General features: G+C 32.0%; 1 protein-coding gene across 1 annotated transcript; it reads left to right on the top strand.

The window, feature by feature from the left end:
- Positions 1-360: 360 nt before the first annotated feature.
- Positions 361-27538, top strand: LOC118201332 (SPRY domain-containing SOCS box protein 3-like). Its single transcript, XM_035373424.2, has 4 exons — positions 361-954; positions 8861-9049; positions 14342-14570; positions 21956-27538. The coding sequence occupies exons 2-4, from the start codon at positions 8861-8863 to the stop codon at positions 22648-22650; spliced, it is 1113 nt and encodes a 370-aa protein (XP_035229315.2). The 5' UTR covers positions 361-954; the 3' UTR covers positions 22651-27538.

Raw genomic sequence — 27538 nt, 5'->3', positions numbered from 1 at the left:
ACACAATATGGTCTCGATTTACTTTTAGAATAACTCTGGATTTTCCCATTGGACGCATGTTCGTTGCCACGTTTACAGCAACTTAACTTCATAATCCGTTTACTTGGCTTTCGGAACTTTTATGCGGATGACCGCCCTTAAGCTAGTTAAGACGCCTCGGAGCGTATTTACACTCATCCAAAGAATAGAGATTCTTTGACTCATCCAAGGAATGGAAAAATTATTGGTAGTTGTGGGCATTGGGCCAGCCACACAAGCCTTGAATTTTTACTGCTCCACAGAGATAGAGAATGTTAAATTTTTTACTTCATAGATTTTTTCAGCACCAGGCTTGTTGACTAATTGTAACTGAAACATCAGCATAGGAGCACGAGTTTTGAATCTGATCATTTGCGCAACTTTAAGAATATTGGATCCTTCCAGAATTCCTCTTTAATTTCATCGACGGCACAATCTCACGGTAAACCTCAAAGTGAAACTTTAAGTGGTCTAACCTTTTTGGTTAGAGAACCAACTTTACACATGGTTAGTTTTTCCAATCATATTTCTACCTTCTCCTATCCAACCAATCAGATACCGGAATTTGTTGGACTTTTACTAGAACTTTCTTTGAGTTCTATTTTTGTATTTAACTGTGAACTTAGTTCGGAAATATTCGTGTCGTCTGTCTGTCTGTTTTGATGTGGTACCCGCTTCTGTTTTGATTTATATATTTTTCGCAACATTGTTTGCAAACATCGAAAAATCTTAGATAGAAACCTGTATATTTTTCTCAGTGTTTTGAAGTTTTGCAAACATTTTCAACTTCCAGAGCTATTCTTTTTTTTGTATCTGTGGACTGAATATTGTATACTGAAATCGGCTGATAAAAATCAGCGTAATATCTACAGTTAGTCAAACCATTCTGTTTTTATGCATTTTATGCAATAATCATTCGTGTATTCTGGACTAAAGGTAAGTAGTACTGGTTGTACAGTTGATTTGTAAACTTTACCCTTTGTTTATCCTTTTTGAGTTATATATGTTTATTTTAATTATATTAATTTTAGTAATATGCGTGCCACTAACTCCTTTCTCTGACTTACTTGTGTTTAGCCAGTATTTTTAATGTTCAAGTACAGTGACTCTTTGTTACTAGTGAAGACTTATGCTTTTAAGTAAAAACTTCTATAACCATTTGTCTAGTTCTTTTTTAAACAAAATTCTGTTATTCAAATGTATTGAATGCATATATTGTGTTAATGTTATTTACAGTAACACCTCAACTTGCACAAATCAAAATTCCGCTATTCCTTGTCATACATATTTATGATTATAATTAATTTATATCTGAAATTATCAGTAATTCAGAAAATGAAAAAAATAAAAGGAGGGAGGTTTACTACAGAGAATCTGGTAGATATAACCAACCACCACTAAAAATGGCAATAACAACTCAAAGCTGGTAATCCCACAAATATTAGTCACAACCATTCCTTTTGTGTTCTTGCTTTCTTTCATTGGTTTCTCCCAATTTAAATATTGTAGTGGTATAACATTTGTTATTTTTGTCTTTGCAGTGTTTGCATGTGTAATTCACATCTCACTTGAGTATTATTAATATCCCTGATTTTTATGTTATCTTGGTATTTGCATATTGTTGCAACCATCTTAGTTGAAACTGTCAAAGCTTCAGAATAAACCAAAGTCTTGTAACCATGTGCATAACATTTATTCAAACATGGCAGATATTCAGTTACTAACATTGCCATTGCCATTCTTTTTGCTGTATTCCAAGTTCCTACGGCTTTTACAGAAAAATTATGGTAATTTTGCTGTCCGATTTTAAATTGTGTATTTGTAGGATTTTCTTATAATAGAAAAAAGAGAAGTGAAATTTTTGTAGAAATGTATTATTTTGCTGCAAAATCGCTAAAGGAACAATGCTTCGAATTCTTTCTCGAAATAGTCACTACGAAATTTCCATCATATTAAAAAGATGTTTGTAGTTAGGTTTAGTGATTGTCTTTTGGAATAAATATTTAGTTAGGTTAAAATATGCATGTTATAATATTTATGTAATAGATCATTTTTTACAATAAAATTAATTGTTCTTCCATAAAACTTGCCAAACTGCGTGAAGGTTGGTGTTTAGTACGACTACCTTTTTCTAAAAGTAAAGTTACCAAAAAGTGGTTTCACAAAGAAAATATAGCAAGTCACTTGTTTGAATATTTGTTTCAGCATTAAATTAAATGGTCTGTTCTATTATCAGGACTGGATCCAGAAATGTATGTATCGATGTATGTGTATATGTAAGCACGAATGTATGTGCGTATACATATATATGCACATGTATATTATTTCATGCATTTCTAAATCCGGTCTCGATAACAGAACAGTACTAATTAAATTAATGGTCAATATTCATTAATGGAAATTTTGGCTAATCTTTGGAATATGGTAACAGATAGTTTGGCAACATTTTGGTAAGGCGATTGAGGTTACTAATTACTTAAGTAATAATCTGAGAAGTGCACAGTTCCAATCTCAGATTATTTTGTGGTGACTTTTATAATGGATCATTTAGAGGGAAAAGGAAATTAATGTAATTTCTTGCATATTTTATTTATTTTATACGTGCTCATGTTCATCCTTGGAAAGGGTATATGCAAGCTGAACATATAAAAGCTTGCATAATATACATTATGCAATTAAGAATCAGGTAATACATAAATTACCTGATCCGATCAGGTAATTTCATATATGTTCTTTTTACCGACTTCAACAATTCACAAAATTTTCATGCAAATTTTTCTAATTTATGAGAAAAATTATTTACATGTTTCATATATAAATTTGCCTGTAAAAACAAACTTCTATGCACGTTTGTTCCACTACTTTCCGGAAAATTCTGATCAGGATTTTAGCTAATAAGCACTTAAAAACAATTTCGCAACTAATCTTCATCATGATTAAGCACTTTTGTTCCATAAAAGTTCTAGCATAAGCATAATTCGGCTAGCAGATTGTTAGAAAAAATGTTGAGTTAAAAAAAAAAAATGCCTTTACTTTGTGAAAACAAATGGCGTCCGAAAAAAAAACTAGCAGGGTTGGTCGCCAAATTTTCCCAAAAAAATCTCCAAGTTACCATAATACGAAGATTCACTAAAATTTCAAATGCAGTTATTCCTGAGTGGCAGGACCTTATTTATTTATTTAAATTTTTTCACATGATATACAGTGGCTCCCAGAAGTGTTCGTTCACATTAAGAATTTGTAGAAAAAGTACTGTAGTCGAGAACTGAATTTGAATACAAGACCCAATATTTTTTTTCATATGATCTCCATGCGATTTTTAATCAAACTTAACTTTTTTTTAATATTGACTAATTTTCTTTTTCTAAAATTGAAAACTGTAATTAGGCAGGGAAACATGCCACAAAAGCAATCATACACCAAAACATTTTCGTAAAATTTCATAAATATCGTTATAAAAAAATGTTTGCATTTTGACTATGTTTAAAAATTCTTTTGGCTTTATTCTTTGCTTGCTTACTTCGCATAGTTTACTTAATATTAAATTTATGCATAGTTTACTTAATATTTAAGAATGGGTTGTAGTTGCAAGGAAACAACAAATATCATTCAAAAATTTATCATTTTTCATCATAAGGGATGGAAAAGCAATCTGGGATATTGCTAATTTCCTAAATTTATCCCATTCTATGGTGTAGTATATGATAAAATACTTTAAACAAGAAATTTAAGGAATCCAATGCAGAAATAAACCTTTACAAATATTTTCCCATCAGTCAAATTCACCGCAATCACGCTACCAATCATGTCATAATAGGGTTTCCATAACATTCAATTACTCAGGTTACCATAAATGAAGCAACAATTTGGCAATAAATGAAACAACAACTTGACAATAATCCAAGGGACACCCTAAAATATAGACTAACCCTTTTTTATACTAACTTTATGCTTAATATTTTTTTCCATTTTCATTTAACCATATATGAATTTAACAATATTCTTAATATCAAGTTGGTAAAAATATATTTATTTGGCAATAATTGGCAGTACATGGACACCGAGTTTGTGCAATTCTTTGCCTTTGTGTAGCAGCAATTTTTGTGCCAAAAATCGCCACTGCAGAAATACAAAATAACAAGTCAAAAGAATTGCACAAACTCTGTATCCATGTACACATCGACATATTTTCGTTTAAAAAAAATCAGAGAATTGCCCAAACTAGGCATTGCGCACTCCCTTGACTTGTCCATGTACACATCAATCTATATTCACTAAAAAGTCAAAGGAGCAGCCAACTAAAAATATATAATCTCAGTAAACTATATTTTAAATCAAACGATGAAATAACATAAAAAAGGAATTTCATCTTAGCACTACACAAATATCCCCTTACTTTATTTACACATTTCCATGTCTTCACTCAAACAAAATTCCTTAACAACATCCAAAAACTTCCTAAAATTATCTCAGCTAGAATCTTTATACTGGCATCGGCACATAAATTCACAAAAATTATCTTCCATAGTGCGTGTATTATCGGACGTTCAACTATACGCATTTCCTTCCTATAAACAGAAAACTTAATAAACCTTCCTTAAACCTACTCTAACCATCAAGTTTTTCTTCCTAGTTTTAATTTGTATTTAATGAATGATTTTAATTAAATATTTCATATTTAATGAACTAAATTAACTAATCTACTAAGTAAACCTTCATTTACATACCAGGCAGTTAATGCTTTTTCCCTTTCGTTCCAAATCATACAGAAACTTCAAGTTAATCTTACCACATTCACCCATTTTATCGTGTAAAGCACAAAATAACAACGTACTTCTTATGCAAAATCTGACACACACTTTCCAGATCTTTTCCCATCATTCAAATTGACCGCAATCATGCAACCAATTACATCATAATAAGGTTTCCATAACATTCAACTACTCAGGTTAGCATAAATGAAACAACTTGGTGATAAATGAAACAGCAACTTAGCGATAATCCAAGGGGCACCCTTAAACCTACTCTAACCATCAAGTTTTTCTGCCTAGTTTTAATTTGATTTAATAAATGATTTTAATTAAATATTTCATATTTAATGAACTAAATTTGGCTTATTTATGTTTCTTATCATGCATTTTTGCTAAGTTTATTTGAGTATTATTCTGCCTAACAATAGCTTAAATCACTTCCCCTGAAATCATGATTGCCGATTTGCCATTGGGGAGTAAAAAATGGACTATTGCCAACAGTTTCTTTATAGTGGTAAACACAAACAAAACATTTCTGTGCCTGTACAGTACTTTTAAACAAATAATATGTGTCTAAGCATATAATTAATGTTAAATATTATGTGTCCACCATAGTAATTTATTAAGGCTCTCAAATCTCACATGTGTGTTTAAAAAAAAGAAAAATCGCATTTTAATCATATTCATGGTCAGTGCAGTTGTTCTGCATTTATGTACAAAGTGCAATTTTCATTCTTTAGAACAAATAAAGCAAAAAACAAAGTTTGATATTCTTTTTATTGGCCTCCCTTTATTTAAAAAGCATAACTATATAAAGAATTTGTTACTTTTTTGAAGTTGACGCCATTGAAATAACATCTTTTTTAAGTAACTCATTTATTTTTAAATACTGTTTTGGGTTGATCTTTACATTATGGTAACTTGGCGATTTTTTGGCGAAAATTTGGCAACCAACTCTCCTACAGCAACCCTCTATTTTTTTTTCCCACCGCTATTTTGTCTTCACGAAGTAAAGACATGTTTCTTTTCTTTTTATCTACTGAACACTTCTTCCAACAATCTACTAGTTGAATTACACTTATGCTAGAAATTTTATCAAATAAAACTGCTTAATCATGACAAATATTCACTGCAAAATTGGGAAAAAGTGCACAATACCATACTCCTTACGCAACACATACACATAAACCATGTACATGCAGACTTATTTTTACTTAAAAAAACATCCCAGAATTGCACAAAAATGGCATTGCACACACTCTTCACTATATCCATGTACACTGCTTTTTTCTCATAAATTAGAAAAATTTCACGAAAATACATGACAATTTTCTCAATCTTTAAACCCGGTAAAAAGAACATATATGAAATTACCTGATCGCGAAAAAGTATTTACCCTTTCCAAATATGAACATTTCCACATATAAAATAAATAAAATATCCAAAAACTTTTACCTCTAAATCATCTATTATATTATAAACGTCACTAACGAATTCATACCGCAACCATTACAAATACTTAGTGTCAGATATTTAAATTATTTCCATGCACGTTTACTTCAACTAAAACGTATACCAAATTCCTACAAACATAAAATTCACAAAATAACTATCATTTCATTAAAATATAATTAAATTCAAAAACACTACTTAAAATATAAATGAGCACATATATTAAATTAATAAAAATTAGCTTACAATCCTAATTACTTTAAACTAAATCATTGCTAATAACAATTTTCCCAATAATACCAAATTCCTTTCCACCTTACATTTAGAACAATGCATAAAAATAATATCCTCAAATAATTAAAAATACTAACTTACCTAATTTTCTTCAGAATCTTGATTATGTGTCCGATAAACTTTTCTTCTATCCTTCACAACCTTAAACAAACATTTATTACTACCCTTTTCAATACCACTAAATACCCATTTAGAATTCACTTTAGTTACGGCCATGGGATCCAAAAATTAACCAAGACTGTTTCACACAACACACAATAAAGCCAAATACAAAATTTCCAGATTTTTTCCCGATTTCCCCCCTTTTCCGATTAAAGAACCGTAATTCGTCCATTAATATCACATGACATATCCCATGATCTCTCATTTCCCTCACACAAAATAATGCGTAATCGGAACTGAGTACTGCTCACATTATTACCAAAGTCCCAGGTAGTAACCTTTATCGCCTCCAAAATGTCACCAAACTACCAGTTACCATATTATAAAGATCAACCCTGTTTTGTATTCATGTGTATGAAATCAATTTTATACATATCAAGGCAAAATAGTATTAAAACCAATACAAAATAGTATTTTAGGTACTTTCTGGTTGTTTGCACCTCCACTGAAAAGTTATGAACTCAGTTACTTTGAAGAGAAATGTTTGAATATCTTCATATTTATTTCGGCAATGCAATTTCTGCTTAATATATTTCCTTGATATATCTCTACAAAATATGCACACTTCTTGTTTGTTTGTGCTGTTGTTCTTCCTATGTATACAGCAATCTGGTTTTGCTAAAAAAAGCAAATATTAGCAATAAAACTTGTGAAAAGAGGCTCATGATGTCTTTAAGCCAACCACATTATGTTCCATGCATGCAGAAACCTGAGTCTAAGATTTTACCAAGGATTACTGCTATGCAAAAATTCTGAAATTTCACCACTAAACCTGAAATTTCTATAGGAGGTACAATCTGCAGTCACACTGAAGAAAATGTTGAGAGGAATTGAGTAATCTGAAACGATGTCTGGGTTGCCATATAAATAATTTTCAGCAAAATCATGGGCTTCCACATAAATACTTTGTAGCAACATTTGGGTGCTGCCCCATCAATACTTTTTCAAGCTTTTTGGTGTTGTGGATCAACAAGGTTTGTACACAAGGAGGAAAAATGCACCAGATAGTTAGCCCCATCAAGATGTTTTAGAGGGACTTCTCACATGTTAGCTGGTATTTCAAAAACAGAAACTTTAATACACGAACTGATCTTAGCTTTGAATTGAACTGAGCTTAGCTTTGTGATTTTACTAGATCGATCTTATGTTAAAATTTAGGAAGAAATTATTTACATAATACAGGGTTGCCATGCTTCCTGGAAAAGTGGAGAAAGTCGGAGAATTTCATATGGCAATCCCCAGAAATGTGATTTCTGTGCCAATGTTGGCAGCGGATCACTTTCTTGGTAAATTCTATATCGTGTTCTGTGTATTCCAGCAGCTGCCAAAGAATTAATTTTTGCAGCAAAAATCAAGGCACAGCAAGTTTCTAGCATCTTTGGTGTCCAGTAACCTCCAGAATCCAGAGAGTGTGACTCAATCTGTGCATGTTGAACAAAAGAAAATTTTTGGTAGCTGCCTCCGAGATTGAATCATCAATCAACCGAGATATCTCGTCAAAATCTGGCTGTGTGTTCTTATACTTCGCCACGTAGTCTTATATTAGCACTGTGCTGCATTTTTGCCCTCCCCGTGTGTTTTAATATTATTCATTTTTGATGAGGTTTTTGAATTTGCATTGTTTATTTAAAAACATGTTCATTGCTTTTTGTGTGTGTGACTGTGACATTAACAATCTTTAATTTCCCAAGTGTTGAGGTGGATGCCATGTAATTTTTCCAAGAAAGAGGTCTTTTACTTGGCAAACAAGTATGCGAACATAGTTAACTAATCACATTAAGTATTAGTAAATTTACCAGACTGTATTATTTAACAACAAAAGTAAGATTACCAGAATAAAATCATTATTAACTATAAAATCACCAAATTTTATGTGCACTTTACCCGTAATTACACCAATAACATTTTATTTACTTAATTTTGGGGGTAACAAGTAAATCATAAAATACATTATTACATCACTACAAAAATACATTTATAAACACATAAATGCGTGAGCACATAAATACATTTTTAATTAAATTCTTAGGAATATTTTCTGTTTTATCTGGTCTTCCCCCACAAATTTCTGTTGTCCTTGATTCTTGTTTTTAAAATATAGCCTTAGATATTATTATGTACAGATTTATTACATATATCTTGTGTCATTATCATGTACTAAATGTATGTTTTCTAATATTTAGATGTTTGATTGGACATGGCATGAAGAAGAGAATAGTAATTTTCTAGAAATAAGGGATGACAATAAGGATGTGATATTTCATCCAAGACTAAGCAATGGAACAGCAGTCGTCCGTGGAACTAAAGCTATGTCTAATGGTCAACATTACTGGGAAGTTGAGATGGCATCACCTGTATATGGTACTGATGTGGTATGTACTATATTTATAAAAAGTTCAATTTTATTAGTCCAAAGGGATTTGAATCCCGAAGGACTATTAGTTTCGTTTTGGCATTTTGCGTCAGACTCATAAATGTCGGTTCACTTTTCAAACCGTTGCCACAAAATGTTAAGAGTCCTGCATTATATTTGAAGAAATTAAATAATGAAAAATCTGCATAAATGTATGTATATTTCTCATATTGTGATAAAACAACGGTACATAGAGTCATCGAATTTTGAATAACGTAATCCTCCAACGAATATGAGCATGTGGAAGACCAAATTTGAAATTTGTTTTATGATTGATTTCCTATTTTTTAAAACTTTGACGAATTTTTGATTAACAAACTCAAGGATTTCAAAGCGAGCAATGGCAACGTTGTGCAGAAAAAACATTTTTATCTCCAGCGCGTGAGTCTCTGTATCAGAAATTCTAAAGATATGCTCGTTTTAAAACTATTTTGCGATATTGCTGTTGCACTGGATCTTATGGTTTAAGTGCGAGGAACATGATATTTAATAAAGAAAGGTAACACACAAAATGTTAAAAAACGCCCCTTTGGACGTAATTTAAAATCTGAAACATTTCAGATTTTGTTTTTTTGTAATTAGATTTTACAGATTGTAGCAACAGAATATTTATTTTTATATTGCACTGAAACAGGATGTTAAAATTTTAAGTACCATATTTACTTGAAAATAAGACCCTTTTTTTTTACATCTATATTGTTTAAAATTTATTAGAATCATATAAATAGGTCAATCACATTTTGCAGAACTTGCAAAATGGGAAGGAGGAATTTAATATTATATAGAATAATTACACTCTTTAAGTACTAAGCAAACCACAAGGTATTTACCATATATATAAACCACATAACTGCTGTTAATTATAATAGCCATGGTTTATTTTGAGTGATGAATTTAGGTTTGCATCCACTATACTGGTTAGGTATAAGTTACATATTGGGTAGTTTTACTGCCTCTTCTTTTTTTATAAGAAAATCCTCAAACCATCAGTATTTATCATGAGTAAGCAGACATATAAAAAAAGAACTCTTTAACAGTGTAAAATACAAATTTAATTACTCAATAAAGATTATGTGATTATTTGTAAAGAACTCTTACATAACAAAAAGATCAAAATAATGGCACTACCAGCATTCCCCTCTCATTCATTAGGGATAGGGCGGTCCCTCTTTGGCAGCCATTGGTATCAAAATGACCTTGTTCATGTCACATGATGCTGGCTGATTTTCGAACTAACATGCTTGCTACCACTGTGGAATTCCGCCTATGAGTGTTCTTTGATTGTGTTGATTGACTTAAGTTTGATGTTTTATCTTCATTATTTTTGTGTATGTCGTAAGTTAATATATTTTCTAATCTAATTTGAATTAATTCTGAAGTAATTGAAGTAAAATCAGGCATATCATATTCATCCTTGCATTAACACGTTTCTATGAAATGGGGACTCTAATCTCAACTAAGGTAATATGTAACATATTTGGTCGTAACAAAAGTTTTCCGCCAAAAAATGTTCTTAGTTAGAAAAAAAAATAGGAAAGCAGTATATTTAGTGTGGATAGTATCTCAAATCTGTGCTTATCTGCCAATGTTTTGGTAGTTTTTTAAAAGCCCAGAAACTTGGTAGTTGCAAGTCCAAAAACAGATCAGCCTCATGTCAACCTCAAACATCCTGTGCAGAATGGAAGATAGCACCAACAAGATGTAACTGCAGTTGTAAAAAAAGGTAGAAATCTGAAGGAGTGATATCAGGACTATATGGTGGGTGTGGCAAAAGATCCGATTCGAGTCCTTATAGAGTCCAGCTGCTGAACACAGACACAAGTGGTCTTGCATTATCTTGATGGAACATTACCTTTTTGTGCCAGAATTCAGTTTGTTGTTTTTCCTTGACAGCAGCATCAACATGGACTACCATCTCACTGTACATCTTATTGAGGGTTTTATTTTTTTCCAGATACTCTTTATGGAAAATACCATGGCAATTCCACCAGATACAAACATGATCCTTATGTTAGTCGAATTGTGCTTTGCGATACTGCCAACAGTCTCATCGGGTGCAGGCCAAACCCCTTTTCGGCCTGCATTGTTGTAGTAAATCCACTTTTCAACGCAAGTGATGATACATTCCAGAATTTTGTCCTTTCATTGATATTTGAGCAGATTAGGGCAGGCCCAAACACATCTGTCATTGTGCACTGTCAAGTAAGGTTTAAGATTAAAATTATTGTCTAACAGTGAAAATTTCAACTTTGATGCGCACCCAATACTCCATGATCCAGTTTACTGATATATTTGAGAATAAATGGCCAACAATGTATCACTAACTTTCCTAATTTTTCTTTAGATAACTTATAAAATAAATATTTACATATGTTTTCCTTAAAATTTATCCTAAAATCTAAGGAGGAATCTTTATTTTTATGTAAATATGGATAAATTTAAAGGACAAAAATATGAATATTCGAGAAGAATAATGAAGCCTTGAAACCATTTAATACGCAATAAATTCAACACAATGCTTATCTTTAAAAGTACATGCAAAGTTAAGCATTTTGATGAACTGATGCTAAAAGTGTCTTAGCTTAGAAGACAAAATAAACTTTCTCTTGCATTTTTATTTCTTGAAATTTATCCTGGAATTTTAAAGAGAGTGTTATATTCCAGTGGGTTTTATTTTCGAGTAAATATGATATTTATTAAAACAGCAGTTAATTTAGAAGTCAAACAACAAGAAATCAGCGTTATATTTTCAAATTTTCACAGGACTGGTTTTGATAGTTCGGTAAAACCATTGAAACTAGCCCTGTGAAAATTTGAAAATATAATGCTGATTTTTGTTGTTTGACTTCTAAATTAATATTAGTTCGGCATGTTATTGTATTCTAAAACTCCAGTTATTCAGGTTGCATTTTCCTGTTTTAGGCCTTGCAAGATATATTGTTAAAAGATACTATCAGATTCAAGTTGAAGATTTTGGTGACTTTTTGTGTGAAGCTTAACAAACCGTTGATATATATTGCAAGTTGGCAGATATTGTGAACATATGAAAAGAAAGTTCACATTACCAGTTTAAAGTAGAAATTTTAATTGTTAAATAAATTTTACATGATGCATTAAAAAATGAAACATTCCCCCCCCCCCAAAAAAAAACCAAAGAATTGCATAACTCAGCATTGAACACCAGCAAGCATCCAAGAATACTTTCATAGAACACTATAGTTCTGAATATTCAAATGAATGTGTATGAATTTCATAGGCTATAATTTTATGAAAGACAAATTAAATATATATAGATAGTATTAAATAATATTTGGCAGTAACCATGCATGGGTTTTTTCTACATATAGCAACCATTAAAACTTCCTGTACTCTATGCATTAACTTCATTATTACTACCTGTATTTCTGTCATTAAGCTTGATTTAATATTTAGCTATAAGCATGTAGGGAAAAAAATGTTTAAAGGAATGTAAATTATGTCGTAATAAATATAGCCATTATCAATTAACCAATCTGTAATGCAATTTTCTATCTGACAGTTTTCAGGAACTATACAGTTTTCTTTTCCTCCTTTTCTTTCTTTCTTAAAAAAAAAAAAAAAAAAAAAAAAAAAAAAAACTAAGCCATTAAAAAAAAGCCAGAAATCAGAAAATAAATGTATAACTGTTTCAAAATTTAAATGTAATTAAAAGAAAGTGTGAAGAATGTAGTGAATAAAATGTCACTTTAACCATGGATATTCACAATTAATAATGTCTGATAATGATAGAACTATTCAAATAAAGTATCACTAACAATAATACTTGCATCACAAAGATGATGAGGTAAATTGCATATACTTTGAAAGATGCTCAGCAGGTCCTTCTGCAGCAGTGATGCTAATTTGGTGCCAAGGTAGAACTGGGGGATGTGTATGATTAATTATCATTAATTATCATTAATCATACACATTCCCCAGCATTCCATTAATCATACGTAATCCCCACAGTTATTTAATGATAATTCTTAAAAAAATTATCATTAAATAACTGTAACAAATTCTGCAAAGATGTGCATTTCAGTACATAAAGAGTCTGTTGTAATTTTGTATGTGCCATACCGGGTACTATATCCACCTCGGCCATAACTCTAAAGAATTTTAAACAAGTTTCCTTAGTTGAATTTTCTATAAAGATCTGATAGAAGCTTTTGACTATTTAAACCTCTTAAGCATTATATAATCAGCAATGAATTAAATTTTCATTTGCAAATGAAAAATTTTAACCTAAAATTTGAAATGATCTGACACAAAGTAAGCAATAAAAAGTTTTGTAACAGACATCATTTTTTCTTCCTAATAAAAGGTTTCAGAATCCTTTTGATTTTGAATAATATTTAAGTAATAATAAATCCATTTTATATAATAGTAAATTTATAGGAAATTAAAAAACTATTTCTCTTATCATGGGTACATATAATATAAAAAGCATTAATAGCAGGAATGATTTTTTTTTTATTTAACAGCATAAATTTATGATTTAAACTAATTTTATACTTTTGCAAAACTGAATTTTTTTATTGTTAACATTATTGTACAAATAATCATACAAAATGTTGTATAAATTTAGAGGCTCAAAAATATTAAGCTGGAGGGTAAGCCCCAAAAATTTCCATTTGAAAACAGTTCAACATTTTTTGCTGTTTTATATCCAGTATCATATATTAAAGACTATTTTGGAAAAAATAACACGAAATTTCATATAAATTTAGAAGCTAAAAATTGCAAATCTAGAGCGAAAAGGAAAAAGTTGCCATTCAACAATGTTTGAACACTTTTGAATGGAAAATGTTTATTTTTGCTGTTTGATATTCCTGATATATCAGAATTTTAAAAATTGCAGATTTCTATAGAATATTATTTTATAAAGGCTTTCTAAAATTTCTGTTGGATTTTTCAAAGCCATATTTCTGTAAAATTCTGTTCTGTAAAAGTTTTATAATTTTTTAAAAAAAAATTTATAGACAAGCATTTCTATAGAGGATAACTTATAAAGTTTCTTAGGAATTCCTGTAGAGCTTTGTTAGTCTCTACACAGAGTTTTTGTAAGGACAGCCAAGGTTGCATTGGTGATGGGTGAATTGTAATGATCAGACAAAAAATGTGTTGCAGATTCTTCCATTAAATGAATTCCATTTTTTGTATAAGTTGTTCTGATTTAGTCTTGAATATTGTATATAAGTATGATTATTAATGTATTATACATTTTTCACAGATGATTGGGGTAGGAACATCAGATGCCGATATATCGCAAGTACGTGACAGGTTTGTAAGTTTATTAGGCATGGACAACAAAACATGGGGCTTATCATATACTGGTCAGTTCCACCATGATGGTTTGGCTCGGGACTATGCACCTCGTTTCGTGCTGGGAAGTATCATTGGAGTTCACTTGGACATGTGGAATGGCACCCTGTCATTTTACAAGAACAGAAAAAATCTAGGTAAGTTAATGTTGCTTGATTTTTAGTTTTTTCCTTTTGCATTCTAACCCCATCTAAAATATAGCTCATACATCAAAGTTGGGTTTCTTCTGGAAGAAATATGTCTCTTCTAGGACAGTGGAAGAAATTGAATAAGCTGGGGAAAAGTTAACATTGATGCAGCTGTGAGGCTGCTAAAAAAAAGATAACTTTAATAATATTTTAAGATATTTGGAAAAAAAAAGTTTTATTACTTTTTTCAGAAAATGCAAAATAATTAAATACTTTTTCTCACAAATCCCATATAATGAAACTGTTTGTATGGATTAGATATACTACAGTGGGTGATCGGTTAACGAACATAATCCGTTCCAAGGTAATGTTTGATATCCGAATTGTTCATTAACTGATCAACGATTTACCATATATGTTAATGGGAATTCGATTAATTCTTTCTGGAGATCCTAAAAATTAAATTTTTAAAAAATGTCATGTACAAGTATAATTTCTTAGTAAGTTTATTTATTATAAATATAACACATACATATAATCTTACTTATTAGTCAGACCTTTTCCTTTCTTTGGCCGTTAAAGAACATGTCCAATGTCGATTATTTTTCTCTCTTCTGCAGGACTTTCAGAAAATGATAGATAGCAGTGTCGTTGTAGAGATCAGCAACCCTATTGACATCAGCTTGGTTTGGGTGCCATTTTAAGACCGTTGCTCTGACATCCTCCCACTTCTTCAAAAGATCTTTAATGGCAGATTGTCGGCATTGCTCCTCTTTCGTCTACCTCTTTTTCAGAAGGAAACATATTTTGCTGAGTTTCTTGGTGTTCTTCATTCAAGATTTCTTGGAGTTCTTCTGCCGTCAAGTCACCTTCATGTTCCATTATGAGCTCTTCAATGTCATCCTCGTTTGCCTCCAATTCCAGATCTCTCGCAGGCGTTACAATTTCATCCATAATTTCAGAGGTGTCACCCTGTTCATACCTGTTTCCTTGAACGAGGGATGGTCACAGCTTTCGCCAGGCAGAAACCAACTGTCATTGAGTGATTTCTGACCATGCCTTTTCAATAAGACGAATAGCTTCGAGAATGTCAAAATTTTCTATCCAAAACGTTTTTAAAGTCATTTTTGAGAAGAATTGGCATGCTTCAAAACATCACCGAAACATCGCACGAGTGTACAATTTCTTGAAACCTGCAATAACCTCTTGATCCATTGACTGAATCAGTGAAGTCGTATTCGGAGGTAAAAACTGCACTGTCAGCCAGGTAAGGTCTATCAGCAAATTATCTTCAAGGTCCTTTAAGTGCCCTGGTGTGTTGTCCAATAGCAGCAATGCTTTCAATGGCAAGTCATTGGTATCAAGGTAGTCCTTGATACTCGAGGCACAAACTTCAAATAGCCACTCATTGAAAAGAACCTGCATGACCCATGCCCTCTGATTCAATCTCCACATCACTGGCAGTTTTCTCTTGATTATGGAATTTTTTTCTGAATGCTCTAGGATTCTCAGAGTGATAAATGAGAAGTGGTTTAAGCTTCATATTACCACTAGCGTTAGCTCCCAAAAGTAACGTCAATCGGTCCTTCATGGGTTTATGCCCAGGAACACTTTTCTCATCTTTTGTGATGTAGGTACAGTTCGGCATGTGCTTCCAAAACAAACCAGTTTCATCGCAATTAAATATTTGTTGTGGACAATACCCTTCTTTTTCAATGAATTCTTGAAATTTGAGACGGAACTTCTCAGCGTCCCCTTTATCTGCACTAGCAGACTCACCATGCATGACCACATGTTTAATGCCAGATCTCTTTCTAAACTTTGCAAACCACACAGTGGTAGCCTTGAATTCTAGATTTTCGTATGACGAACCTGGAGTTTGATCTTTCAATTTCTCAAAAATTTCTCTAGCCTTCTCTTGAATGATAGCCATACTAGTTACATCTCTTTTCATCTCCTGCTTGTTTATCTAAACTAAAAGCAAACTCTCCATTTTTTCATGGATGGCACTTCTTTGCTTCTCAGATGTAATTTTCATTACTCCTTTAGTGGCTTGAGTCTTCTTGATGATATCTTTCTTAGCTAGGATTGTGCCTACTGTAGACCTGTTCAAGCCGTGCTGCCTAGCAACATCAGTCATTTTTTTGTCCACTCTCTACTTTAGTTATAATCTCTTGCTTGGTTTTTATGGTGAGCACAATTCTTGACACTCCACTCTTTTTAGGTCCCATAATATTGTCATATTTTCAAGTTTTTTTATAAGGCGTTTAGAGAAGCACATACGAAAATCACAAGGACAGAAACCAACTATGGTGTAAATACGCACATACATTCTTTGTCGCTAAAACTCAATTCAAATCAAAATATAAAGAAATCTCACTTACCTGTCAGACGCATTCTCGCCTTTTATCATTTTCTCCATATTTTATTTGCGACACAATTAAATACATTTACAACAAAGAGAAGCACATATAAACTTTGGTTAATGTTTCGCGTTGGTGTTACATCTTTCGCAATCATCAAGGTTCTGCACTAGTCCGAAAAATTTAAGCGCACACAGCGCCATCTGGTGCAATACAGTTTCTACAGACTGCCCCCCTCCCGAATGACCAGGAGTTCATTCAAAAACTTGCATTAATACAAATTTAACAAAGGAAACTTTTACAATGTAAAGTTCAATCAATTCACATATTAAAGAAACTGCACTTATTTACTATATAAACAAATCATTCATCTTTAAACAATTTGTAAAGTTACCTGCAATAAAGTATAATAAAGATAATAAGTGGCAACTCAATACCTGTACATACATTAAACTTTCATCACAAATATGGAATAGTCCTGTAACAATAATACAGTTTAATAAACATATAATAAACAATTAAATTTATTCATTTATTTCAAGATTATATAAAAGCTGCACAGGTCTTTTAATAACTGATGTACCTGCTTTAATTTCACAAGACCTTACTTTTCCATCTCGGCCAGGAAATACTGTTACAACTCTTCCTAATTTCCAAAAATGTCTAGGTAGCTTTTCATCATGAATTAATACAATATCATTAACTTTAAATTCAGTAATTTTACCTGAAGGTTTAACACAATGAACAGATCTCAGCATTAATAAGTATTCATTTTTCCATTTATTCCAAAACATACTTACCAATCTTTCTCGATAATTAAATCTTTTAATTAGCATTTTCCTATTAACTAAATTAGAATCAAAATGAAGCCTGGCAGGAGGCAAACTATTCACCCTGCGCCCAATAGCATATGAGCTGGAGTTAGAGGCATAGGTTCCTGTAATTCAGAATAAACATAAGTTAAAGGACGAGAGTTAAAAACACCTTCAATTTCAATAATTAGAGTTTCTAACTTTTCTCGAGATAAAGTGGGTTTTCTTAGAGTTTTTCGTAAAGTAAGTTTCACAGATTTAATTAGTCTTTCGTAGAAGCCACCCCACCACGCAGCTTTCTCAGCGATGTAGCACAATTGGATTTTGTGGGAGGCGTAAAAGTCTTTTACTATTGGATGACTAATGACAGTCCACAACTTTTTAAGTTCAAGTTCCGTTCGTTTGAAAGTTTTGGCATTGTCCTTCAAAACTTAAGAAAATAGACCTCGACAAGCAGTGAATCGTCGAAAAGCAAGAAGAAATGTTTCTGGGGTCATGCTACCAACAAACTCTAAATGAAGAGCTCACGTTACTTCACAAGTAAACAACATGATGTAGTTTTTCTCATCCCTGTCTTTGGTATAAAGTGGTCCACCGAAATCCATACCTACTACAGAACAAGGAGGTAATTCTTCTGTTCTATTTACTGGTAAAGGAGCAGTAACTTGCACACCAAGAGAAGAATTAAATCGTTTACACAGAATACATTTTCTTAAGATATTTTTAACAGTTTGTCTCCCTTTAATTATCCAGTATCTTTCGCGTATTTCTATCAAAGTTTCAGAAATTCCGCCTTGAAACACTTTGCTGTGTGCATCTCACACTAATAAATTCACAAAGTGATGTTTTGAGGTCATAATAATTGGGTGTCTTTGAAGGTAAGAAAGTCTTGAATTCTGAAGTCTTCCACCAACATGCATTATCCTGTCTTTATTAAGAAAGGGATTCAGTTCTAGAATAAACCTGTCTCAAAGAATTACCCTGTCTCAAAGAGGACAGCTCTTCCGCAAAAGTTTCACTTTGAACAGTTTTGTCCAGATAATTTTAGCCTCGTTAAGTTCTTCAGTGCTTAGTTCACCATATCGTTTAGTTTTAAATTTAAGGTTGTATATAAATCGTAGTATCCAAATTGTAACACGGTATAATTTTCTTAAACTACTATATCTATTCAAATCCATTAAATGTGTCAAATTCGATTGCACTTCGCACACAAAAGACGATTCTTCCAGTTTACTTCTTTTTTCGCAATATACTTCTGGAGAAATCTCTGGACAAATTTCATAATTAGAGCCTTTTGGCCAATTCCTTTTCTTCAACCGAAGCCATTCTGAACCTTGCAATGCAAATCGAACTGGGCATAAACTTTTCCTCTGTAGCTCCTCGAGATATGAAATCTGCAGGATTATCCTGCCCACTACAGTGATTCCAATCAGCAGGATCAGCGATCTAGACTGGATTTCGGATACACGGTTCGATACAAAAGTTTTCCATTTTGAAGCTTTCCCTTTAATCCAATGAAGAGCAATTAAGGAATCTGTCCACATATATACCCTAGGCACAGGTAAAATTTGTTTTCAAATATTGGAAAAGTCTAGAAGAAATAACAGCTCCCATAAGTTCAAGCCTCGGTAATGTCAACCTTTTAAGCAGTGTGATTCTAGATTTCGCAGTGATAAAACTTGTATAAATACAATCATCACTTGACATGTAACGGAAGTACGCAACTGCTCCGAAAGCTTTAGGTGAAGCATCAGAAAATATGTGTAGTTCTAATTCTTTCACAACTTCCATGGTATGGAGAAATATTTTCTTTCGATTGTCAAATCTTTCAACAGATAAATCTGAGAGCACCAATTATCCCATTTTTTCTTCAAGTCAGTTGATAGCTCATCATCCCATCCTAAACCAAGTTCCCATATTTCTTGCATTAATAATTTTATGAGAACAATAAAAGGTATGCAATTCCCATAGGATCAAATAACTTCAAAGCTGTCTGAAGTACACTACGTTTTGAATTCTTCCTATCACAGGTCATGTCCAGTAGAGGTTTTACATCTAACTTAAAAGTGGTAAAATAACACCAATTCCAAAAAAAAAGTGTAAAATTACTATTATGTATTATATTTTTTTCATTTAACCATCAGCCTGATTGTCACACAACTTGTATACAGAAACTAAATCTGGTGGCATGGAGTCTATAAGTGTATGGGGTGGTACAGTGACTTTAGAAAATGAAAAATCAAACTTCAAAACTGGAAATTTACAGGGTAAAACTTAAATTTCACGTTATATTGTCTGAAATTTCTACTGATCAGGTAGTGGATTGTAGTACAATTTTCCACTGAGTTACTAAGCTTTCATGAAAGACATGCCAGATGTATATGAAAGTCTACAATTAGGAAGACCAAAAATATCAACAAATTAAAAAAGTGTACTACTGGCATTAGAGTCTGGGCAACCTTTGCAGCTGGCAGCGGGACAAAGGATATAAAACTTTTGTGACAAAAAGCCAAGTGCCAGCTCTGATTTAGTGCGATATTTGTGTCAAGCTAAAAGAAGTTCGTCAAGTGACACAACAGAAAATATCACAAGCTAATATGATTTCACCACCATCAGTATGTTGTATTTTGACAGAAACTTTGCACAAGAGAAAAGTTTGTGCGCATTTGAATTCTTATCATTTGATGCAACATTATTATTAAAACAAAGAATTAATGATATTGTAGAATTTTATGTTAATGAACCAGTTATTTTGATTTGAACTTTAACTTCTTTCTGTAGACCTCACTGGAATGCAAATTAGTGGTTGAGTATTTAAGCCAAGGGTTTGAATGTTTTAGAGCTTCTGTCAGCCTCCCCTTCCAGTTATGTACTATTGCCAGCTCTGCTAAATTTTCATTCCGGCTTTAGCCATCATGCTAGCCAAAGTTTAAATATGTGCCATTAATTACATGAGCCAGCTTAAGCAATCTGTATTGTGTGTAGACTCGTACTACTTTACCTAAATTGAATTTAACTTCTTATTTTATTTTAAATAACTGCAAGTAGTGGAGGTTCATTTGTAGCACAAGCTCAGATCCTGCAGAACTTTCTTCTCAACTACTTTATACAGTTCATGAAAAATTCCAAAAGTAATATATTCTAATTTACAAGATTTTGTGTATAGCAAATAGCATCAGTATAAAGTAAGGTTTTGGAAGTGATATATTTTCAGCAGCATTGGCATGTTTATTCCATGGTGGACAAGTGTAACCATAAAAAATTGACTTTTTTTTTTTACTTATTTCATATTAATATTGTAATATTTATATTTTATTTGTATGTAGCATGACTGTATGTTTAATCAATTTAAGCAGTTTCAGTATATTGTTGCATGCATATGGGTTCATAATAGATTGAATGCACACAGGTCCAATGATACATTGATAAAATTTATTTTATCAAAAAAAAAAAAAAAAAAAAAAACACTTCGGAGTTCTGGAACTTTACACAGAAATACTCATGCAGGTGTTCACAATATCACAGAGTACAATCACAAATTACAAAGAACATTAAACGTAATGCAGCTCTTTAGATGCAGATTGCATCTAAAGAGCTAAACTAACCCAGAGATATCTCAGTACTCTGGACCCATGACAGCTAACAACAACAATTGAAAGCAGATGCTTTCTCCGACCTTGTATAATTTTCACATGGCCACTGAGAAATGTCTAGTATTCCCGAAATTACTGGAAGGTATATGAGGCCGGGTATGGTTACAGTTGCATCTGAAGTCAATTACAGTTATTTAATTACAATACCAATTATGGTGATACAGGGACTGACCAAATGGTCACCAAGTCTGACAACTTTTGGCGATTTCTCACTAAATTTGATGACTTAAATTTGTCCCCAAAACTGTTGCCAGCTTGGCGATATCTTGCCAAATTAGTGAGATAACCATTTACTCCATGTTTAATAATTTTGCCTCTGTTTATTATTTTTGTGGCAGAGTATCCTCTTCTCTCTAGATTTTCATGTTACAGTATACAGAAGAATACAACAGTTTCACATAAAACTTCATAACAATATGGAGTTTTTTAGAAATATTATTTAACTATTTGCAACTTGTTGCAAAAATAGTAAAATGTATTTTCAAATGAGTTAATTTCCCCCCCCCCAGAGTTATTCTTAATAACACTGCATTAAATGACTGAATGCTGATATTATTCATTTGTAGGTGTTGCAAGCAGAGGATTGAATGGAAAATCTCTGTATGCCATGGCATCTTCTACGGCAGCTCGTAGCAGGATGCGTATTATTCGAAGCTGCTCGTTTCCTTCCTCGCTTCAATTTCTTTGCTGTTCAAGACTCAGGGAGATGATTCCAGAAGAGAAGAGTGTATTGGATGCAATAAAAGTCCCACCAGGCTTACGACTATTCCTGCAGAACAATCTGAGTTGGCTTCTGGACAAGAGAAATTTAGACGACCAACCTCTGAATTGTGATTCATCACAATTCAGAGATACTAGGTATACAAGCCAGCCCAGTCCAGAATACGAATTTAATCAAAATATGTATGAGGAAATCAGATTTGGAGATTCAGCTGAAAGTAACTGGGAAATATTTTTTCCTGCCCTGGACCCTTTTGTTATGGGAATTGGCCAGAGCCAGCATACCATAATGGGGTGTGGACCATATTTTTTACATAATTATAACAGATTTCAGCGAGTAGAAAGACCATTAGAGCAACACGAAGAAAATGTAGAAGTCAGTAGGAATCCTTCTGTTGACAGAAGTGGATCCTCTCATAATAGCTTCGAAGTTTTTAATGAAGAAAATATAGAAGATGAAGACACCAGTGAAAGCAGCTCTAAGCGTCGACGCCATTCTTATAATTATGTAATGGGGTTATCTGATCCAGATAGTGACTGATATTTTTTCCCTTATTTCATTAATTTTATAGACTCTGATAATAGTAACTGATAATTTTTACCATATGGTGTTTCTGCCACTCATTAACTTTTCCTCTTTAACATAAAATTACAAAATGAAATCGGTCAAAGAACATAAAATTTAGAAGAAAGAATCATAATTAATGCAGCTTAAAAAGCAAAATATTCAGAAAGTTTAAATTTGCCACTGAATAAAAACTTTCCTTTTTAATCTTGAAATATTTTTTAACTAATTTACCCTTGAAGGCTTTCTTTAAAAAAGAGCATATTACTTTCTTTTTCAGATTTCAATAAGGGACTAAGACACAACTGACACGGCAGTAAAATATGTTTTGGTCATTTACAGACACTGAATTTGTGGAAAGAATGTTCTCAGTTTACACATATACTTAAAAAAAATTACTGCAATAAACAGGATGATGGTTTAACACTTTATCTCTTCGTATTTAATCTTGACTTCAAAATAGTGTTCATCAAAGCTGGTTCAATGATAACATTAATAAATAAGACTCGAACTACAATTCAAGTTTACCTTACTAAAGATATTTTTAATGATTTTTAGATATGCAGTAGAATTAAAATTTTATGAATGTGTGACCCCATAAGAATGCAAACAACGTAAAAAAACAATTTTGCAAACCCAATCAGAATGGCGACTCTTAGATTTATACCATCAGTTTAGATTTTTAAGGATTTTAATCCGCCTTGTGACTGCACTATAAATTTTTGTAACCATAGTTTGAATGCCACTGTGATATAGTATTATTTGTTTTGTGCTCAAATGGAAGAGCTATTAGTATTTCTATTAGTATTGTGTCTTAGTCTCTTTAATATGAATGAAATTATATTTTAATTTATAAACAAAGTTATATCTTTTAGTATTTTCCTGTGACACAACACCTTTTTCGAGATTGCTTAGGATTTTTAGTACAGGTGTAGATTACCTCATTAATAGTCAATAAGTTCATCAATTCACTCATTTTCTCATACCTTTCACAAAAGCTAACATAGAAAATAATTACAGTACATTAATAGTGTTATGTTTTGATTTCAAAACATATGTTATAGTGTTTATTTTGAAACAAATTATATAATTATCAGCCTCTATTTGATTTATTCATTATAGTCTAAATTTGTAGTGCTGAAATGGTATATCAATATCTAATATAAAAATACTGAAGAAGGAGAGAGGAAGTCATAGGTTCTGAAGGAGGAGTTAGGGATATTGCATGATTGTGAAATCTTATTTAAGGAGCGTGTAAAAGGATAAAGTTGGGAACTGCGAATCTGGAGAATGATGACATAATTCCATCTTATAAATATTTTCTGATCTGTGATGTTCTAAATAATTTGTATTTTTAGTTTGAAGTATTGTTAATAAAATGTCTTAATTTTTTAAGGATCTACTTGAATGCTTCTAAAGCACAGTATGCAAGAACGCTTTAGCTAAGGTTGAATTTTTAAAATTGAATTGCGAAATTACGATGTGTTATTTGATGTAAATTTAAATTTACATCAGATATGTATTTTCTATAGGTATATGTCATTGCATATATTAATTAGTATTTATTAAAAGTATATGGTCTTTAATTTAAATATTTTGAAATTGTATCTAATATTTTGAAGCTATGTTATTAGCTTGTTTAGGGATAAGAATGAAATATAGATTCAGTATATGAAGAGGTAATGTAATGTAATTACATGGGTATACTGTAACCGTCTGGCCAGTAATAATCGACCTCGTGGTCACTGCAGCACATCTAACGCAGATTAAAACAAAAATACAGTTAAGAACATCAAAATTCGCAAAATTGTTTTATTGCCATTTATGAAGTTCATCAAATCCTTTGCAAATCTATACTCTTTCCCACGGCAATAGAATTCTTTTATATTACTATGTTTTTTGCTAACATGTCACAATAATATGCAGTCTTTGATGAAATGCCGTGCATTGCCTACAGCACTACAAAAATTACAAAGACTATTATTTTGAAAATTAAATCTTTTCAGGTATGCTGGGAAGTGGCCATTCCAGTAATTATTCAATTGTAATCAAAATCACATTTCATTCTCATATTTTTAGAAACTTCAAAGTTCAACAAATAATCCTTCCTTTAACTCGAAATGTTCCATTTCTCTTTCCAGCAATCATAATAAGAATCCTTGATTTTATCAATACCATCTCTTTTTAATGCCTGAATAATGAATGCATCCTCGGCATTACTCATAACAACCTCTTTGACCAGTATGTCGGCTCTCTCAATGCCTATAACACCAATATGGGCTTTTACCCAGTTCATTTTTACTTCATGTATTTTCTCAAGTTTTACAAGGAGATCTTCCCAAAATATTAGTGTTATTGGCATCTGCTAGTGCTTCCAAACTGGATAATGAGTCTGCATGTATGCAGACAGAGATGTTTTTACAGTCAGGTTTTCATCAACCCATTTAAGTGCAAACATGATAGTAGCCAGTTCGGCTTGAAAAACCGAATTGTAAGGTTCATGTCTAATTTTGTCATAGTCTGTTTCTGTCTGTTCCAAACAAAAAAATCATATATGCTGCACCAATTCCATTGTCATAACCGAAAATGGCAGTAAATATATCCAATTTTCCTATGCAAACATTTGGTCTCTGATATTCATCTGCTTTTCTTAATGCAGGATGTATATGGTTAATATTAAAGACAGAAAAACATATATGCAGTAAACCCTCCATAAGTAATAAAATCAACATTTTGTGAGCATAATTTAAACTTATCATAATAAAAGGAATAAATTATCGAGAGGGGCAGCATACCGGCCAATATGCAAACGACTTCTGTTGAGACTGTTTTAAAGCATCTGGTCAGAAGCAGCAGCTAGAGTCGTCGTATTGTATCTAATTTATTTCTGATTTGTTGCAGGTCCGCAACCCTGGAATCCCAAGCCCCAACACCATGTAATATAATGGGAATAATAACTGTTTTGTAAATTAATCTAATCTTAATGCTAGACTCAGAAATTTCTTTTATAATTCAATGGAATAGAGTTAGTTCTTTTATAAATATTATTAAAATGTTCTTCAAAATTCAGATATTTAAGGCTTTCAACACATTTAATTCTAACACTTTCATATTTTAGTTGTGGTGCTCTAGTTTATTTCCACCCTTTAAGTAAAACAGAACATTAGTGTTTTTTTTTTTTTTTTAAATTTAATCAGCTCTTCTTTTTTAATCCACAGTCTTAGATCTTCTACAGCAAATGAAAACAGATTAATTTCTCCAAAGAGTTTTCATGAATCACATAAAATATCATCAGCATAACATAACATTCTTATACCATTTAGACCCTCTTTCTTTAACAGTCCATACATTATGGTGTTCCAAAGCAGTGGAGCACCGCAGGAATCCTGTGGGCATCCTTTGTAAACGATTCTTACAATACAAATATCGTTATTAAATCTGTAAATTTCGGTATCCTGAAATCTCTAAGGGTTGAAAGCAGAGATATCCATCTAACAGAGTCAAATGCTCCCGAGACATTGAAGGAGACCACAGCCATATGGAATTCAGATTTTTGCAAGCTAATAAGATTGACAGCATCATAAAAAGCATTTTCCATGCAACAGCCTGGTGTAAATCCCTATTGTTTTGTATATACAAAATCATTCTTTAATAAAAAAAGTAGTACAGTCTATTTGTAAATAACTTATCCAAAACTTTTGCACAAAATATTAACAAACATATAGGTCTGATCACTCTACTAAACTTTGAAATTAACAAAACTGTAGAAACTTTCCACACTGTAGAAAAATGGCATAAATCAGGGTATTTATTATATAGCAAGACAAAAAAATAAGACTATTTCCAAAATAAAAATTTTATCATAGTGGCTGTGATCCTATCATGTCCTGGGGCACTATGATTACTCAACTTCTTAACTACATTGCTGATTTCCAAAAAACTAGACGATAGATCAGCTGAAGCACATCCATCATCCTGCAACAAATCCACACACAGAAAACTATCTTCAACAGAGTCATAGTCAAAGTTCCTATTAAAATGATCCTTTATAACCTCAAAATTATTCATATCAGTATTACCTTTTTCTCTCATAATCATTTCCGAGACGCATGTTTTACCACTAGCCAAATGAAGAAATCCTCCATGATATTTTGCACTCTCAACAAAGAATTCCATTTTACACTATATGAAGAGTTACCAAACAAAAGATTGTATTGAATTTTTGTTAACAGAGGGAAAGTTGAAAACTGTTTACCCATTGTTTTTTAGCACCATAAATGTATTCCGACACATGGATGTTGAATTTATGAGCTATGTGCATTTTTCTGCAATATGGTTTCATATTGTACTTGCTAAACAGTAAGGTAACCAACTAATCAAATGCGTACCAGTAACAAGAAGATTGTACAAATATATCACTGAGTTATTGGTTTCTCTTATATTTTAGAAATCAGCATATAGCTTCTAATGTTACTGCTTTCCCCTTCTGCATTTTCATTTTTGTTGTTTGAATAGCTTTTGAAAAACAGGATAAAATATGTGTTGAATTATTGCATTTATGTGCAATTTAATATATTTTGTGAGAAGGAACTCCTGAAATTGTGCGCTAACTTCTCGCATTTTCCCAATGAAAATTGAGAGATATACGTTTTCCTTTATAAACATTTGTTCCTGTCATCATTTGCAGTGTTTGTTTCATGTCAGTCAAAGTGTTATATTTTATGTCAATGTGCCATAGTAAAAGGAGTGATTTCCACTTGATCTGCCCAGAACTTAAAAATATATATTGCAAGATTTTTGATAATCAATGTATATTCATGTATATTTATTGTTATCTGAATAAATGATGGTGTATATTTGATAA

Source organism: Stegodyphus dumicola, chromosome 3, assembly GCF_044657685.1.
Source record: "Stegodyphus dumicola isolate Sdum_Otavi_A_Nest chromosome 3, ASM4465768v1".
NCBI classification, from domain to species: domain Eukaryota; kingdom Metazoa; phylum Arthropoda; class Arachnida; order Araneae; family Eresidae; genus Stegodyphus; species Stegodyphus dumicola.
The sequence above is the reverse complement of the archived record's forward strand: the minus strand, read 5'-3'. Positions and strand labels throughout refer to the sequence as shown.